The sequence below is a fragment of the Coenobita brevimanus genome, chromosome 47 (genome assembly GCF_032717465.1).
Source record: "Coenobita brevimanus isolate Jiangsu-jjx chromosome 47, ASM3271746v2, whole genome shotgun sequence".
NCBI lineage: Eukaryota > Metazoa > Arthropoda > Malacostraca > Decapoda > Coenobitidae > Coenobita > Coenobita brevimanus.
In genome coordinates, this window is record NC_137000.1 from 20,163,755 (window position 1) to 20,183,176 (window position 19,422).

Below are 19,422 nucleotides of genomic sequence, written 5' to 3' on the forward strand. Positions count from 1 at the left end.
CCGATAACAATATCAGACAAATGCAAACCTTCCCAGAAAATTCGTGCAAATGCTCTTAAAGAGTCTCAAAATCTCAAAGGTACAAAGGAGCACAAAGGAAAGCAAACAGCAACAGACCTTACGATCCTTTCGAGGCTGCATGTTACAGAATAGACTATTACTACTAGATCTAATTCTGCATACTGAAGGATAAGGTTAGAAAAACAAGAAGGATCCCCCCACCTTCAAACTTTCCAGTTAAAACTGGCAGAAAAAGTTAGGACAACCATGCAGCATGGAAAAACAGACATGGAAATTCCATAGGAATGACTGCAAGAGAAAAGTTACATTCTGTAATATTTTTGTTATATGCTACCAGTTTGAATAACCAGAAAGAGAAAGAAGTAATGTACCATGAGTAATCAAATAAATAACCAAGGCATGACATTATATATGGGTATGCTGAGTGAATGGGGGATCTGTAGACACAGTGTGGAAACTGCACATTGTGGATGTTCAGGGGTGGTGTGGCAGCCCTGCCTGGCACTTTTGAGGTAGGCGGCAGTCGCTCAGGCCCCAGCTCCGTTTGCTTTACTGAGACAAGGAACTTTTCAAAGCGAGACAAGTACACAAGTTACCTCCTCAAGCAGTGACCCCTGGTACATTAAAAAAAACTCCTGATGATGGTCATTAAACTAACAGGGACCCTCAGTGATCCACAGCCTATCACAGGTTGAAATTAAGAGTGCTGTAGTGACTGTTAACTCAGGGCTATCTATGCAGATCCTAGTCTCTGCTTATACTATTTTATTTGCATTTAACAAACTGATAAATATATAATGACGTGATGCAATGCTGCGTATGGGTATGTTAAGTTTACAGGGTGTCTTGTAGAGGAGGATGAACTTTTGCATAGCAGGTAGAAATAAGTCTGTTCCAGATTTTTAAGACTCCGTTGAAGAAGATTTTGCATCATGGGATTGGAAACACTTCCCCACAATTTTGTAGCCATTACTTCAAAGATATGTTATTCAGGTGTGAACATACGTAGCTAGGGGTCAGATAACAGAGACTTATCCAAGCAGTTTTTCAAGATTAGTAATGTATCACAGCTTACTATAATTGTGGGCAATTTCTTCCATATATTTACAACTCCATTAAGGAAAAAATGCTTAGTTTCAGACTGAAATAATTTACCAGTAATTTTATGACCATTACCTCTAGTGTAGTTTGAGTGAACAACAGTGAAATGTTTATTGATAGCTATATTATGTCCTTTGAATATTTAGAATACTTGAATTAAATCTCTTCATAACCTGCATTTAGTTAGGGTAAAGAGATTCAGGGCTTCTAAACATTTCTCGTATGGTTTATAGCTCAACCTAGGCATCAGCTTCGTCACTCTTTGCTGTACCCTCTCAAGTTTCTCCAAATCCTTTTTTATAATACAGTGACGAAAACTGAACGCAATACTCCAAGTGCAAGTGTACTAAGGAATTACACGAACTGAGGACGATATTATCGGATTTATATTCAAAGGCTCTACCTATGAATCCAATCAATTATTGGCTTTCTTTACAGCTTCTGTATATTGTTTGCTTGATTTCAAATCATTTGTAATAATAACTCCTAAGTCTTTATCATGGTTTATTCATGTTATTACTACCTTTTACAGACATTTTGCTGCCAGTGTTTAGAACTTTATAACTGTTAAAACTGAAATCCATTTGCCATGTCTGGACCACAGTTGATTAAGATTTCTCTGAATTGCCTGCCTCTGCAATGCTGTATCTGCTCTGTTGCCTATTTTAGTGTCATCAGCAAATTTTGAAATATTACAACATAATCCTTCATCAGAATCCTTTATGTATATTAAAACAAAAGAATAGGACCTAACACCGAACCCCGTGACACTGTTACTTGTAACGTTTATCCAATCTTACTCTTTTCCTAAGGTGACCAGAGTCCCGCTTTTTTTTATGTCTGTCCCGCTTTTTAAATTGTGACGAAAATGTCCCGCTTTTTGAACAAATTATCTTAAATGTCCCGCATTTAGAAAATTACTATTACATTAGATATAAAATGACCTTCTTTTATGAAATTATGATGAATTTGTAGAATTATGCATAATCCAAACTAAATGAAATACCGAATTGTTAATATATGTAATACTCACTAACCGGTAACTTTGGTCGGGCAATTCACTGTACCGTACGGTATGTTCGCATTGTTCGTTTGAGACGTTAGTGTTTGATTAGCAGCCTCACGGTGGGGTGCAACGCTATCTATCTATCTATCTCTATATATATATATATATATATATATATATATATCATCATCAGCCATTTGAGTATCCACTGCAGGACCGGCCTCTCCCGACCAAAGTTGGAACGATACAACCATGTATACCAAGTGGCTTAGACTGTCTGGTAGAGTTTGTATGTAGGGTGAGAAGTGCTTATAGGTAATTGTAGTGTTGGAGTGGCTTTCGATGTGTGTGTAGTCTGTGAACCAAGTGTAATCGGTCCATGCAAGCCGACTGGGTGCAAGTATTCTTTACAGTAAGCGACACTGATTCAACCACAGCACCCTTTGTGTCCGCCAATGCAGTACGTGGCCGGGTGAACACTCCCTTACCTTGGTGAGGCTCGAACCCTTGCTAACCCGTGCACGAAACGCACACTCTACCACTACCACAGAGGCTCCATATATATATATATATATATATATATATATATATATATATATATATATATATATAATATATATATATATATATAATCATATATATATATATATATATATATATATATATATATATATATATATATATATAATCATATATATATATATATATATATATATGTGTGTGTGTGTGTGTGTGTGTGTGTGTGTGTGTGATAATGTCCCGCTTTTAGCTCCAGTAAATCTAGTCACCTTATCTTTTCCAGTTATTACTACTCTTTGCTTTCGTCTGGTGAGCCAATCTTCGACCCACCTGTGCACACTGCCGCTGAACCCATGTGCCTTTAACTTCTGAAAGAGTCTTTTGTGTGGAACTTTGTCAAAAGCCTTTTGATAATCAAGGTAGACAAGGTCAACAGATTTAGTCTCATCGTACATGTTCAGTATGTCACTGAAATAACCCAACAAATTCGTGAGGCAAGAGCGATTTTTTTGAAAACCATGTTGCGAATCTTTGATGAGATTATTTGCTTCTGTTTCACAAATTTGTTGCTGATAATAGTTTTAAGCAATTTGCAAACCACTGACGTTAAACTAACTGGGCAGTAGTTTTTTTTTGGTTGTGCTTTGTTACCCTTTTTGAACATCGGGGTTACGTTTGCAAGCTTCCATTCGTGCAACACCTTACTGTTCTTTAGTGACAAGTTAAAAAGTTCAGGTAATGGCTTTGAAATTTACTCTGTACTTCCTTTAATACGTGTGGAGATATTTGTCTGGTCCTGGTGTTTTATTCTCTTTTAATTTGCTAATAGTACATTGTGATCACTAACAGTAATATCGTTGATCATATTGCCCTCTTCTGTAGGAAGCGGGGAAATTGCTGGAATCGTATGTAAATTTTCTACTGTACGATGTGAAGAAAGTATTAAGAATCTTTGCCATCTGAGTTCTGTCACTGGTGTGCTTTCCAATATGTGATTAAGGGCCCGATTGTTGGAGTTATTACATTTTAGATTCTTATGTAACTGAAAATTTGTTTGGTATTTGATTTACTGATACTGGGAATATGTGCCTCAAGATTTTTCTCTACTGCATTTAATCAACTGTTCTGCTTTGCATCGAGGAGCATAATATTTGTTTTCATCACTTTGACTCCTTGTGGCATTATCTATCTATTGCCAGACGCCTCAATCCCGTTTGGGGTGGCCACAAACAAATCGCCTCCAAGTCGCCCTGTCCCCCGCCATTTCACTCCCCTGCTCCCAACTCACACCCCCCTCTCTCATATACCTCTCCACCCCATCCCTCCATCTCATCCTCGGCCTCCCCCTCCCTCTTTCCCCCTCCACCTCACTCACATACACTCTCTTCGTCAGACTTTCACCCTCCATCCTCTCCACATGGCCATGTGGCATTATAATCTTTTATATGCAATATTTTTTGCTGCCAGACAATGTTTAATATCGGAGTTCCACCATTTGGGTTCAGAATTTTTGGCAGGCCTTCTGTTGCGCATGGGAGTACATAACCTGACTGCACTGTTGAGAGTTTCTGTAAAAATTTTCCATGCATCATTGATATCTAATGTTTTGACAATGGGGTGCCAGTCACCAGCACCTGCAATTGGACTTGATTTATTGAAATTTGCCCTCTTATAATCAGGCACTTTGTCACAGCTGACCCTGACATTGTCTCCACTGAATTTAGTGTTAAATGTACCTATGCAATAATCACTTGTACTAAATTCTTCTCCTACAGTAACACTGCTCACTAAGTTTTCTGATGTGGCTAAGACAAGATCTAAGATGTTAGCTTCACGTGTCGGGTAATTTACAAATTGATACAATGAACTTTCCTGCAAGTTAGGGCTTCTCCCCATTTTGGAAATGGTATATTAAAATCACCAAACATTATGGTGCTTTGCATAAAAGAGATTTTGGCATGATTTGCATACAAGTGTTTTCAGCAATTTGATTATAAATTTCATTGTCGATGTTAAGTGGCTGACCAGATGGACAGTAAATCAGCCCAAGTGGGACTTTATGACAAGAATTGTTTAAAAGCTGAATATAAATAGTGTCTGTTCTCCATACATGGCTTGGTAATTATGACTGGATGAAATCCTGATTTAATATATAACAACACACTGCCCCCTGCTCAATACTTCCTTTCACTACTGAAAATGTGATATCCTGGTGACTTAAACTCTGTTAGAGTTTTTTTTTGCTCAGTAATTAGCCATGATTCTGTTATACCTATTACACCATAATCTTCAGTACGCACAAGGGCCTTTAAATCAGAAAATTTATTATGCAGACTCCACCTATTTACCAGAAAAGCTTTATGACGGGAACCTCTATTACGTTCTGAGTTATTGGATCGCAAGATGTTTACATTCGCCTCATGTAATGCTTGTTTTTTTCTCCAGAAAAAACTTACCGTATCACTAAGCAAATGACCGAGATGGGCAAATCCAATGGCATTCATTTGCAGATTGTGTTTGCTGATTGTAAAACTGGTTCCATGTGTCGATGAACCCAACTCCTTCCTGTAAGAAAGGAGTAGACTGTAGCACCAGTCGAGCAGGGCAGTACTCCCGAGGTGGATGGAAAGCTGATGACAGGGAGTGCTGGAGCTCCCGTTTCATCAGCCCTCAGGACTAGTTCCTGACCATCCCCCTTTGCTGAACTTTTTCAGTGTCTCAGTTACACAGAGAGTAGGCCAGCATGCTCTCCAGTACAAATTTCTCTAAATATCTTCACCAAACTACATGCACAGTACACACTACACTTCCTATTCAAAATTCACCAAAAATGGCGTCGATTCATCAAGCCTCGGAGTCCCCGGGGGGGGGGACCATAAATGCCCCCGCCATCTGCCCCTCTCACGGTGACGACTCGAGGTGCCTGGAACCACTGTCTGACTCTCTTCTTCTTCATTTCTGCAACATTCGTGGCATTTCATCTAACTTTCGCTCTGTTGAGCACCACCTCTCCTCCTCTAAACCTCACCTTCTTTTTCTAACGGAGACTCAGCTGTCTGAGGTAACTGACAGCAAACCCTTTTCTGTATCCTCCTACTTTCTCTATATTCATTTCAAAACCAAAGGTGGCTGTTGTGTATACATACGCAACGACTTATCTTGCTCTCGTGTTCCTGAATATGATTCTTCTGAATTCTCCACACTCTGGCTTTGGCTTTCCTGTCATTCTCTGACTAAATATATCTGTGCTGTTTACTTATCCCCTAATTCTACTGACTATCAAAAATTCTTCGACTGTCTTACTTCTACGATGGAACACATTCTGTCCATTTCTCCTTTCTCTGAAATCTCCATTCTTGGAGATTTCAATGTTCACCACCACCTTTGGCTCTCCTCTCCTTTCACGGATCCACCTGGTGAACAAGCCTACATCTTTTCTATCCTTAATGACCTAGAGCAGCTTGTACAGCACCCTACCCATATCCCTGACCGCCTTGGAGAGAGCTCTAACATACTTGACCTCTTCCTCACAACTAATCCTTCTGCTTACTCTGTTAATCTTTTCTCTCCGTTGGGCTCCTCCGATCACAACCTTATTACCTTAACCTGTCGTATCACTCCGGTACGGCCTGTGGACCCCCTAGGGAAACGTCGTCTGTGGCATTTTGGAGCCGCGGACTGGGAGGCCCTCAGGCAGTACTTCTTTGATTTTCCCTGGAATGATTATTGCTTCCATGGCCGTGAGCCATCTGAGTGTGCCTTGCGCATTACAGAGGTTATTCTCTCGGGCATGGAAGCATACATTCCTTTCTCATATCCTTTGACTAACGCAAGAAAGCCTTGGTTTAATCACGCTTGTTCTAATGCTGTCCGCAACAAGGAGAAGGCCTACAAAAGGTACCAGAGCCAACCCACCCCTGAATCACATCATCTTTACATTTCTGCCCGGAATCGTGCTAAGTCTGTTCTTTGCTCTACTAAAAATAATTTCATCCATACTAAATGCTCTCAACTCTCCAACTCAAATTCTTCCCGCTCCTTCTGGCACCTTGCCAAAAATCTTTCTAACAACTTTACCTCATCATCCTTCCCTCCTCTTTTCTACTCTGATGGTTCTGTAGCTATTTCTTCTATTGATAAAGCAGATCTCTTTGCACAGACTTTCTCCTCCAGTTCCACCTTAGATGATTCCGGTGCTGTTCCTCCATCACTTCCCCCCTCTGACTTCCTCATGGCTGACATTAAAATTTCTTCAGTTGATGTATTTTCTGCCATCACTGGCCTCAGTACTAACAAGGCATATGGGCCTGATGGGGTCCCTCCTGTTGTTCTCAAGAACTGTGCTTCTGTGCTTACACCCTGCCTAGGCAAACTCTTTCGCCTCTGTCTGTCAACTTGTACCTTTCCTTCTTGCTGGAAGTTTGCTCTCATTCAGCCAGTCCCAAAGAAGGGTGACCACTCCCAACCCTCAAACTATCGTCCAATTGCTTTAACGTCCTGTATTTCAAAAGTTTTTGAGTCAATTCTTAATAGAAAAATTTTAAGGCATCTTTCCTATCACAACTTTCTTTCCGATCGTCAGTATGGGTTCCGTCAGGGACGCTCCACTGGCGATCTTCTCTCTTACCTTTCAGACTCCTGGTCATCCTCCTTTCGGGACTTTGGCGAAAGCTTTGCCATTGCACTTGACATCTCAAAGGCTTTCGATCGAGTCTGGCATAAATCTTTAATATCCAAACTGCCCTCCTACGGTTTCTATCCTTCTATCTGTGCCTTCATCGCTAGCTTCCTTTCTGCTCGTTCTATAGCCGCTGTTGTAGACGGCCATCGTTCTTCTCCTAGATCTATCAACAGTGGTGTTCCTCAGGGCTCTGTCCTATCACCAACTCTCTTCCTTTAATTCATCAATGATCTTCTAAGCTGTACATCTAACCCTATCCACTCATACGCTGATGACTCCACCCTTCACCTTTCCATTCCATTCCCGCAACGCCCATCTCAACAGTTACTTCAAGAAACAAGGGATGAGGCTATGGCACACCTAATGTCTGACTTGGCTCGTATCTCTGACTGGGGTTGTCTTTAATGCATCTAAGACTCAGTTCTTACACTTATCAACCCAACAAAATCTTCCACAGGTATACCCACTAATGTTTAATAATATTCAGCTTAATCCTGCATCATCCTTGAACATGCTTGGGGTTTCATTTACTCGGGACTTATCTTGGAAAGATCATATTACATCTCTTGTAAAATCTGCTTCCAAGAGATTGGGTGTGCTAAGCCGACTCCGCTCTTTCTTTACCCCTGCACAATTGTTGACTCTATACAGGGGTTTTATCCTCCCCTGTGTGGAGTACAACTCTCATGTGTGGGGAGGCTCCCCACATACAGCTCTTCTCAATAGGGTGGAGTCAAAGGCTTTTCGTCTCATTAACTCTCCTCTTACTTACTCCCTTCAACCTCTGTCTCTTCGCCGCACTGTTGCACCTTTATCTCTTTTCTATCGCTACTTTAATGGTCACTGCTCCTCTGAACTGTCTGCTTGCATTCCTCCACCTCTACGACGGGCGCGTAGCACCCGTGTGGCAGCAAACTCTCATCCCTTTTCTGTCCAACTCTCTAATGCAAGAGTTAACCGTTACTCCCAGTCTTTCATTTATGCAACAGGTCAGCTCTGGAACTGTCTCCCTCTGTCTGTATTTCCTGCTGCCTATGATCTCCAGTCTTTCAAATGCAGTGTGTCCAGGCATCTCAAAATGATCGGATCTTGAATTTGGTTCTCTATTGTATTTTGTTTTTCTCTTGGAGGGAACTGTTACTGCGGGCTCATGGCCTTTGGTTCCTTCTTCCTCGCATTAAAAAAAAAAAAAATAAGCAAAGTGCCTTTACCTTGATATTTATACTAAATGCTTTACAGAAGGCATTCTCTGCATCAATCCTTGGGAGTATGCCTGAAATGAAATCTATTGTTAGATCTTTGTTGCATCGGATCATCTTTCTGTTCTTCTCCATCAGGTCCTCTAATTGGGTTCGGACAATATCATTGGTACCTGTGTGAATGATAACAAGGCTGCCATTTTCCCCACCCTCAAAAACATCATCCACAGCCTCTGTTATGTTGTCTACGCCTGCACCAGAAATACAAACACGCTTTTGTCTAGAGGGTGCCCTGCTGCAAAATTCCACTACTGACCACAGGTGATGGAGTCTCCCACAACCCGTGCCTGGTGGGGTTCTTCCTCTACTTCTGCAAGAATCTGAAATGTATTGTATGTGGTTACAGGAATGATGCTTCCTTTTCTCACAAGCCTTACACCATTCCACACTGGCTGGAACTCATCCTGTATGGTGGGGAGAGAAGTAACTACAGGAGGAGGAGAATGGTCAGCCTGGGAGACGGTTGGTCGAGCATTGGCATTTTCCTCCACAGTGTGTTCAATGTTACTCACAATGAACTCAAGCACATCTGCTTTATGGGTCAGGCTGTTAATTTTATTTGTAGCCTTGGTCAGTTAGTCTTCCAGGCTTTGACGTAGTTTGCACATCCCACAAACAAAGAAGCGGTCCATATAATAGGATCCAGTGAATCTACTGGAGCAGGCTATGCAATAATGTTTCACGGCATTCTGAAGTTAAAAGTACCTGTGAAGTCTTATAAGTGAAAAGGAATCAAATATTGCTGATTAGCACCTGGAAGAGATACTGGAACAAGAATCAGTTACTTCTACAAAATCTTCTAGCAAAACAATTGCAATTTATGCAATAGTTACTGGTGAAGGATTTGCTGGTGGGGGTCTTGTTGCTGTTTAACCCCTAAACCACTGGGTTGTTTTTGCCTGACGCGTGTCTCGCGGGCATATTCGCGTTTTGACAGACTCTCTAAAAATATTTGCCAAAAATCAGTTATTAGTCCTAGAATATTATAATTACATGTGCATATGGCACATACTGTACCTTCAGCTTTCTCCTGGGATGTTTGTTGAGCCTTCGTCAAGTACCGTAGGACTTGTGGAGACTTCTGAAGTTGGATAACGAAGTCTCCACTTTACACTTCCCGACAACCCGTAATATGATTACCACAGCCTGATATTAATACTAGAAACACTGTTCTATGATTCTCAAATAGTTTGGAATCCATACTCCAAAAAAAACACTGTGAAAGCAATGAAAATTACGAGCGCATATGACCTTCCCACTTGCGATCGTTCGCCGCTGGTGTTCTGTCATTTATTATTCAAAAAAACACTCACAGTTTATGTTTCTGTTACTATACAACACTTATATACATCTGCAGTCTTTATCCATAAGTTTCGTTCAGTAATAGTAGTTTATTGTCACTGTAGGCATTCAATTTCTCTTTCAGTAAAATACGTAGCAAATTCTTTCTTCTCCTGTATACTAGCATTGAGAATGAACTGTCACTTTCATTTACACCTTCATAACTCATAATATTCATACATGCTTGAGTGAAACTTTCACTTTCATTACTCCTAGTATATACAGTATACTCGTATTCTTATATTACTACTTATTTACATTTCTATTTACATTCTCTATTTTATTTACATTATTTACATTTCTACTTTATTTACACTGTGTTATGCAGTCACTTGCAGTAACTTATAAAACTATTTTCCACTGTTCACTTATATTTACATTCATTGCTTTCACTTGCTGTTTACACATTATTTACACATTATTTACATTTCCACTTGCACTGTTTTACTCACCAGATAGATCATAGCCACTGTCTATCATTGTCATTGACAAATTAGCCAGTTCACATTCCACAGCAGTCACTTAGCCCTTTACCTCTTTCCACACGAGGTTTAGTAGGGGGTAGAGATCACAGGGCCCTTTGCATGGGGCTAAAAAGCGGCGGAATTGGGCAGGCGCAAATCCGATGTGCTTTCACCTTGAAAGACGACAGTAAACCGAATATAGTGTGGTGGCCTGCCTAGGGGCAGTGCAATGTTGCCAATGTCAGCAGGGTGACAGCTGCTAATATATACACTATGAAATCATTGGCAGGAAATCTAGACAGTACATAATAAATTAGGTAGTTCCAGGTGAATGTAAATATCACTTAGGCTTCTCCCTTCCTTTCTTATATATATTTTTATTACGAGAATAGATTATACGGCATATTTCAAGGGGAAATAAACAGCGAAAATTAGCGAACAAGTGCACGTGAGGTGTTGTCAAGTGATAATTAGCCAATTCCAGGTGTATGGCACTATCACCTTATTTCTTTCTTGTATATATTATTTGATATAAGAATAGGGCATAGGGCTTATTTCAATAGATGAAATCAGTGGAAAATTCCAGGGAAGATTTACTTAGCGAAGCACGGCTGGGCAGGCGAGAGGAGAGGGTAATGGAGGGGAGGTAGGGAGGGGAGTCAAGAATGGGGAGAAATGGCTAAATTGTCAACAATGGATGGGAGTACAGATGAGATTAGGAGTGCTGACTAGTGTTGGACATTGGCAGTACTGATAGATGATACAAGCCACCACTTGAAAGCCCGGGCGAATTCAAAATAACACAGAATCACAAAAGTGACGGCCCATGGTATGATCCCTTGCTCCCATGCATCACGAAAGTGACGCCCCATGGTTAAGGGGTTAAAACTGTATAGGAATGCTACCTTACTTGCTAGTAATGTACACTCGCACCAGAAAGCATCGGTGCACTGTGGGTCCGATGCCATCCAGAATTATTCGACCATGCAGCATTAACAGCCGGTTAACACCTGTATATATTGTAACATTTATGGCCATTTCCTACTCATTATGAAGGAAACAAGAGTTATACCTGAGTCATCCATCGTCTGGGATGCCTACGTGTGGAAGGACAGAGCCGCATTTTCCAGTTCTCTTTGCTCGGTGTGCCATAATATTTGACACATATTCTTCACCGATACTTTTTGGTGCGAGTGTACCTGCAGAATATTTATCAGTAATGTATTTCAGAGAATGGAAGGTGCCAAAACATAGTACTATATATAAAACCACAAAACAGAAAAAGGAGGGGGTATTTCAGTAGTGAATAAAAGGTTACAAAACACATTCATTAAATCAGGATGTATATTTTCCTGTTCTGGTTGTCAGCTAAAAGGGTACTTAAACTAAATTACAATAATCATCAGTATTAGTGAGCAACAGAATGAGTACAAGAAATCAAAACTTCCACAGAAAAAAATGGTGAATTATTTCAATAACCAATTAAGGCTTACAACACCTCAAAGATTTCAGCAAGTACAGGGTGCATCTGTCTATAATTCAGTGACACCGTCACTGAGCTCTATAATATGGAGAGACTGTCTCATGGCTAACAGAGCACGACTGATATAGCCGCCGCCAGGGTAGCGCTGGTGTAGCGGCAGCCATGTTACACCTCGCCTGATACCTACGGTTTTTTAACTGAGGTGTTCGTTGTTGTTTTTTTTTTGAAGCAGCCGATGATTCCGTAATATATAGTGCCATGGTCAGCTGTGCAGCTTCTGGATGCAAAAATGGATACAGGAATTCATCAGAGAGAGATGGCATTACATTTCACAAGTAAGAAATATATCTTGTTGCTAACTCTGTAAGATTATTGCTCCCTCGGGTGGAGTGGGAAGATTCATCCCCAGTATCCCTGCATGAATGAGGCCACTAAAATGGGCCCATTTATCTCCAGTCTTTCTCTAAATGTCCTCTTCTCTCCTGTTCATACTCTCTTGTAGATATTTCCATGTTTCTTGCGGCCTTTATTAATCTGGAATTCGGTTTCATGACATGGATAGTGCCATAAAGGGAAAGTCTGCACTGCAGCAACCTATGGTGTTGTTTTATACTCATTGGCTAAATGTACCCGATATAGTTCGTTGAACTAGGCAGAAGAAAAATCATAATCCATATATGTTTTTGTATTATAAGCAAAATGTGTCTCTTTATTAATAATCACTGCTTAGTGGAAATAAAGTATTTGAATTTGAATTTGAGTGTTGGTGTTTCAATATGGCAGCCAAAATCACATGCCTGCGGCAGAGATACCCACTCCATATTATAGAGTTCAGTGGACACCGGCCATAAATAGTTCAAAACGCAATCTAAGAGTGTGTCCAAAATTAGCTCACTTAAAGATGAATTTTTTATCCATGTGGAAATGGTAGCAGTGGAAACATAAATTTAACTACTATTCAGTAAAGGCCAAATTTCAGGCCAAATGCTGTTTGGCCATAAAGCAATTTTTGCCAACTACCTCCAATAAGACTGTGGCCAAATAGGCCAATCTTGGTCACCCTGGAGGACAGGAACGGAAACATTAGAAGTTACTGAAGTCTTTTTATGTATGTTTTTGATATTCTGTTAGACAGAAGACCTGGCCACTGTTGATATCAGGCCTCGATCGCCAGGGAAGGTTAATCTCAGTTGTGTTCGCCAGTTGTCAGCGTCATTGAGATCCTCATGCCAGTCAGGGGTGAACTTCAGTGCACGGCATAATGGCCCTGGATCCTTATATATTTGAATTTTATCAGTTTGCAAGATAAACTAGTCTCCCCTGGTGTTTACAATTACTAGAAATTGGGCTGCTTTTCTTTTTCTTTTAATGTTCACTCTAGTTTTGTTGTGCAGCATTCGGTAACTGTGAGTGAATATACAGTAGAAGAACAAACAAGCAACAGCCAGTTTTATGCACAGCTTAAGTTCAAGAATCTTCATCACTATGGTCTCTGACTCCACTGATGGTCACGACATGTGATCCATTTTTCGAAGCTCACAATATGTTGTCCTTAGCCTGCTCTCTTTTTCAAGATCTTATCACACAACTTTATACAAGTTTCTCTGACTCGTAACCCTCTCAATCTACCTAGATGCATTTTATCACTGGTAGTTACGGTACCCAATCATTCTTCTAATTTTGCACACACTACAGTATATCCCCCCTGGGGGTAGGGTTTTTTTTCAAGAATACTCCCCCAGTATCTCTGCTTGTCATAAAAGGCGACCAAAAGGGTTGGCGGAGGGTTAGTGCCCCTCCCCGGAAAACAACTAACTAAAATGACAAACAAGAAGCCTCGGACAAGGACTGACCAAATGATGATGACCCAGGACTGGACAAAGGACTTGGTAATGGCAACATGGAATGTAAGAGGAGCGAATGATGATATGAGAGTTTGTCCAGGTCCTTGAGGGTGCGAAAGTGGATGTATGTGGAATAACTGAATGAAAATGGAGAGGAGAAAGTGTGAGAGAATGGAAGTATGGATGGGGTATATGTGCAGGAGTAGGTGAGAATGAGAGGGCAAAGGAAGGAGTATGTATAGTTGTGCGTAAAAGATGGAAGAGCATAAGACAGTATGGATCACCTGGGTCAAGGATTTTGTGGGTAAAGTTGAAAGTTGGAATACAAATGTGGGCGATTGTGTGTATGTATGCGCCAACGCAAGATCGTGCTAGCAGAGTGAGAGAAGAGTTCTGGACAAATGTGGAAGTGTGCGTGGAAAAGTTTGGAAGGAATGAAAGAGTGTTTTTGATCGGTGATATGAATGGTAAAGTAGGGAATGTGAAGGTGGATAGAATAGTTGGTGAGTGAGGTGTGCCTGCTGAGATAGATGAGAATGGCAGTGCGTTAGTGGACATTTGTGCTGGGAGGGGGTTGGTGATAGCCAATACCCTCTTCAGGCATAAAATGATCCACAGGTATACATGGCGTGTGATGAGAAGGGTGGGTGGTGAACTGAATGAAAGGAAGGCAATTATTGATTATGTGTGTGTGGATGAAAGGATGCAAAGATATGTAATGGATGCAAGAGCTTATAGAGGTTGGGGAGTGGACTTTCTGACCACTACTTGGTGGTGGCCAGAATTAGGATCCAAGTAAGATGGAGAAATAGAAGAAGGGAAAGACGAGAGGAAGGAGCAGTTGCAAGGAGAGTGGAAAGGTTACAAGAGGATGAGAAAAAGGCAGCGTATAAGAGAGAAGCAGAGAAACGATTGGGCAAATATGAATGGGAGCAGATGGTGGACATGAAAGGTGTGTGCAAGATATTTACAGAGGAAATATATGCAGCATGTGATGTGGTGTGTGGGAGGAAGAGAAGATGGAGGGGGGTTCAAGGAACAGCGTGGTGGACCGAAGAGATGAGACAGGCTGTGGCACAAAGAATAAAGCATACAATAAATGGATGAGAAATAGGGGCGTGGAAGAAGTTGAGAGCCGGAAGAGAGAGTTATATGTAGAAAGAAAGAGTGAGGTGAAAAGATTAGTAAGAGATAATAAGAAGAGAGTGAGTGAGGAATTTGGAAGGAATTTGAGTGTCAAGTGGAGAGACTGTAAGAAAATGTTCTGGAAAGCGGTGAAGAGAGTAAGACAGGGTGGAAGTGAGGTTAGCAGGGGAGTGAAAGATAAAAATTGTAGATTACTAGTGAAGAAGGGAGAAAAAGTGAGCAGATGGAGAGAACACTTTAAGGAATTGTTGAACATACAGGATGGATGTAATGCAAGTATAAGTGGCTAGGGAATGGCTGGGAGGAGGGAGGTGAGAAGACAGGAAGAAATCAGCAGGATAGAAGTTGTGGAAGCAATGAAGAAAGTTAAATTGGGGAAAGCCCCAGGAATTGATGGAGTGTGTGGTGAAATGCTGAAGCATGGGGGAGAGATAGTAGTAGAATGGATGTGGAAGATGTGCAGATTGGCCTGGGAGGAAGGTAGAGTCCCGGAGGATTGGAAGTCAGGTATAATTATTCCCTTGTACAGTCATAAGAAAAACTATCGTTACCCTTCAGAGCTATGCACTATGATACAATGAGACAGGAAAGTTTGTACCTCAAGCCCGTCCATGTCTGATATATGAGACACAGATATTAGAATTTGTGCTAGAGGTAATAAAAGCTAATAATTAGATCGTTTGGCCTCTGTGGATAGAGACAATACATTTTATTATCTGGCACCGAAGTCATTAAATAAAAATATAACCGAATGGTCTGAAGTCGGCAACACACATGCAGACGGGCAATGAGTATGTGCACCCATGCCAGACGCATGATAGTACTTCAGCCGATAGAAGCCAACTTAGTAAATTTCAGTATAATAATGATATGTATTGCTTTCTACATATAATAAATGTTGAGTAGAAGGAAAATAATAATACATGTTCAGTCTCATTGCTTTAATATTCTGTATACCCACCCCCTTCTTCCAAAACAGCCTCTAGACGTCTGAAGCATCCATCTGAAGCATTTAACCACCCATCTAAAGCAAACAAATGAACTCGTGCACCCCTGCTAGACTATCATTAAACACACACACACACACACACACACACACACACACACACACACACACAGTCGATGCCTATAGATTTAATACCATTCAAAATAATTTATTTGTTGTAATTTATAGATAATAGGTGTTGAACAGTAGGAAAATAATAAACCTGCCGAGTTTTATTATTAATCCCTGGCGGGGCGCTCAGGGTAACGCGAACACGTCCTATATATTTCCCCGGCAAGTGGCTCATTCTTGCTCATTTTTCCAACTCTTGTAATGGGATTGTGATATGGCAACACTAGATAGGGGAGGGGCGAACAGCAAGGACCCGCCCACATAGTCCAGCGAACGTTCGTTTAGCATCGAGCAGTCCTAGGGGTAACGATACTTTTTCTTATGACTGTACAAAGGAAAAGGGGAAAAAGAAGTGTGTGGTAATCATAGGGGCATTTGTCTTCTTAGTATAATAGGAAAAGTGTTTGGTAAGATACTTATTGACAGAGTTAGAGAAAGAACAGAGGAATTAGTTCGAGAAGAACAGAGAAGCTTTAGGAAGGGAAGAGGTTGTGTAGATCAGATATTCATTCTTAGATCTTTAGTGGCAAAGTTTCTAGAGAAGGGAAAGAAGTTGTATGCGGCTTTCATGGATTTGGAGAAAGCATATGACAGGGTGGATAGACAAGGATTGTGGAAAGTATTAAGAATGTATGGAGTAGATGGGAAGTTGTTGAATGCTGTGAAGAGTATGCATGATGGTGCTAAGGCTACAGTGCGTGTGGATGGTGAACTAAGTGAATTTTTCTCTTTGAAGGTTGGGTTGAAACAGGGATGTGTCATGTCTCCATGGTTGTTCAATCTGTACATGGATGGGGTAATAAAGAGGTACAAGGTGGGGTAGTGGATGTTGGAGTGGCCCTGGTGAGAGAGGATAGTGTTTGAAAACTCCCTGTACTGTTGTTTGCAGATGATACTGTGTTGTTGAGTGAAGACGAAGGGGAGCTGCAAGGCTTGGTGGATGAGTTTGGAAGAGTGTGTAAGAAACGGAATCTAAAGGTGAATGTAGGGAAGAGCAAAGTGATGGTCTTTGGGAGAGGTGAAGTCAGTGACTGTACAGCGAGGTTGGATGGTGAGGAATTGGAAAATGTGAGTACGTTTAAGTACTTGGGTAATGTGATCAGTAAGGATGGAGGTTTGGAGGGTGAAGTGCTTGAAAGGGTACAGCAGGGAAGAAAGGTTGCTGGTCCTTTGAAAGCAGTGATAAGAAACAGGGAAGTGAGTATGGAAGTGAAAAAGTTACTTCATGACAGTATTGTGATACCAACTCTAACGTATGGAAGTGAAGCTTGGACGTTGTTGGAAGGACACAAGTCAAGAGTGAGAGCAGTGGAAATGAGTTATTTAAGAGGAGCCTGTGGAGTCACATGGAGAGAAAGGCTGACGAATGAGGATATAAAGGAGCGTTGTGGTGTGGATGTGGATGTGGTAGGATGCGTTCGGAGGAACACACTAAGGTGGTTTGGCCATGTGGAGAGGGTGGAGGGTGAAAGACTGACGAAGAGAGTGTATGTGAGTGAGGTGGAGGGGGGAAGAGGAAGGGGGAGGGCGAGGATGAGATGGAGGGATGGGGGGAGAGGTATATGAGAGAGGGGGGTGTGAGTTGGGAGCAGGGCAGTGAAATGGGGGGGGACAGGGCGACGTGGAGGCGATTTTTGTGGGCACCCCAAACGGGATTGAGGCATCTGGCAATAGATAGATAGACAGATACAATATGAAAAGTGTGCCAATCTTTTTACACATCCATCTCCTTTTTCTCATTTCAGTATTGTTCACATATGCGGACACGATCATTCACTATTACAGACGTTTTACATTATTATATTCTCTTCAGACATCATTGTAAATACTATTACTGATGTTTGCATTCTTATTCACCATCTAAAACAGAGTTGTCATAATATTTAACAACGATACTTTTATGACAATCAGCTCAATGACACCGCCTGCAGTTAAGAGCAATAGATGACTAGGGCTTCCGGCTGTGAGAGGGTTAGTAATCAGTAGCATTGATTTATTCTGATATGTTATCAATTTCTGTAACTGATCATGCTGAATTTTCACATGATTTTTCACAGTCGTCTCTTATTCCACAGCTCTTCCATGATCTTGTTTTGATTATAATTTTCTAATTAATAGTTCTGTATTTTTTTCATCTCTTTTATTATGAGTTCCATTTTCTCACAGTTCAGTGGTCAACCATCAGCAGATGCTTATGTCAACCCTGAGGGAGCAACATCAGTGGTCATTTCGATGAGATCCAGACGGCAGCATGTTGAGAATGGTACAGAGGCGGAGTTCAGTGAGACAACAGGTGACAACAAAAAATCTAGCTGTGGGCTTCTTTACACTGTCGACGAAGTGCCTGTGTGGTACATGACCATTCTTTTTGGCTTTCAGGTAAGGTTTTAACATCAGAATCACATAGTTGTCAGCTTTGGCAACATGTACATGAAGTACACTTTTGTCTCATTACAGATTGTGCCCAACATAATTAACTTTGTCATGCTCTGATTATGGACAGTGCAAGGATTTCAGAATGTGAAAAAAGGTATTGAGAGTTACTAACATTCTAAGATTTGCTGTTCCTCCTTCCTTGTAGCAATACCTGGTGATGGTGGTAGCAACTGTCTCTGTCCCATTCATCCTTACTCCACTCTTGTGCATCGATGATGATGATCCAGTACGTGGCCGGCTGGTGTGTACAATAATTTTTGTCTCCGGACTCATCACGCTGCTCCAGACCACCTTTGGAGTCCGGTGAGTCCCCAATACCAACTATACGATGCCCTACATAGCCTACTGGTGCTAGAAATCAGCAGAAGTATAATCAGGACTCGCACAGCATAATCAGGCTTTAGAGGTTGCCATGTAATGATGTAGTAGACTCTCCATATTTTCGAAGGCATCATGTATGAAACTCTAGTTATCATGGGTACTGGGAGCTACTGTATGTACAGTACTAGTGGAAACTGTATGCGTGTATAACTTGTTCACGAGATCTTCACCCATTTGGTCTGTCTTCGCCTCTCTGACCACAGTTTTAACCCGCCCCATCCCGATGTTTTCTGGGCAGTGGTATGCCCCAGTCCTGACATTTTTGGACCTTTTTTTTTTTTTTTTTTTTGCTCAAACATCTGCTTTTGGTGAGAATCATCGAAAATTCATAGAGAAATCGCTCACCTGAGGTTTAAAATACTCGATCCAGGTAGGAGTACCTCCTTACCTTACACGGTTTTCTATCAGGCTGGCTGCAAAGAAAACGAGTTCTATGGGAGGATAACTATTCTACACCACTCATAAACAGTATTTATTTATTTATTTGGTACGAATTTATATGTAGTACGAGAGTATATTGGTTTTCAAACGGTAATATAGGAATTATAAGCATTGTTTCACTCACTAACTCATCACCATTCCTGACCTTTTTTTGCCACATTACCTGATCATCATTTCTGACT

General features: G+C 41.1%; 1 protein-coding gene across 1 annotated transcript in view; it reads left to right on the forward strand.

Moving 5' to 3' along the window:
- Positions 1–19,422, forward strand: part of LOC145399112 (solute carrier family 23 member 1-like) — a 753,597-nt gene that overhangs the window by 19,644 nt on the left and 714,531 nt on the right. The window contains exons 2-3 of the mRNA XM_080271856.1: positions 18,149–18,361; positions 18,564–18,721. Of these exons, the coding sequence (XP_080127982.1) occupies positions 18,149–18,361; positions 18,564–18,721 (371 nt within the window). The remainder of the gene's footprint in view (positions 1–18,148; positions 18,362–18,563; positions 18,722–19,422) is intronic.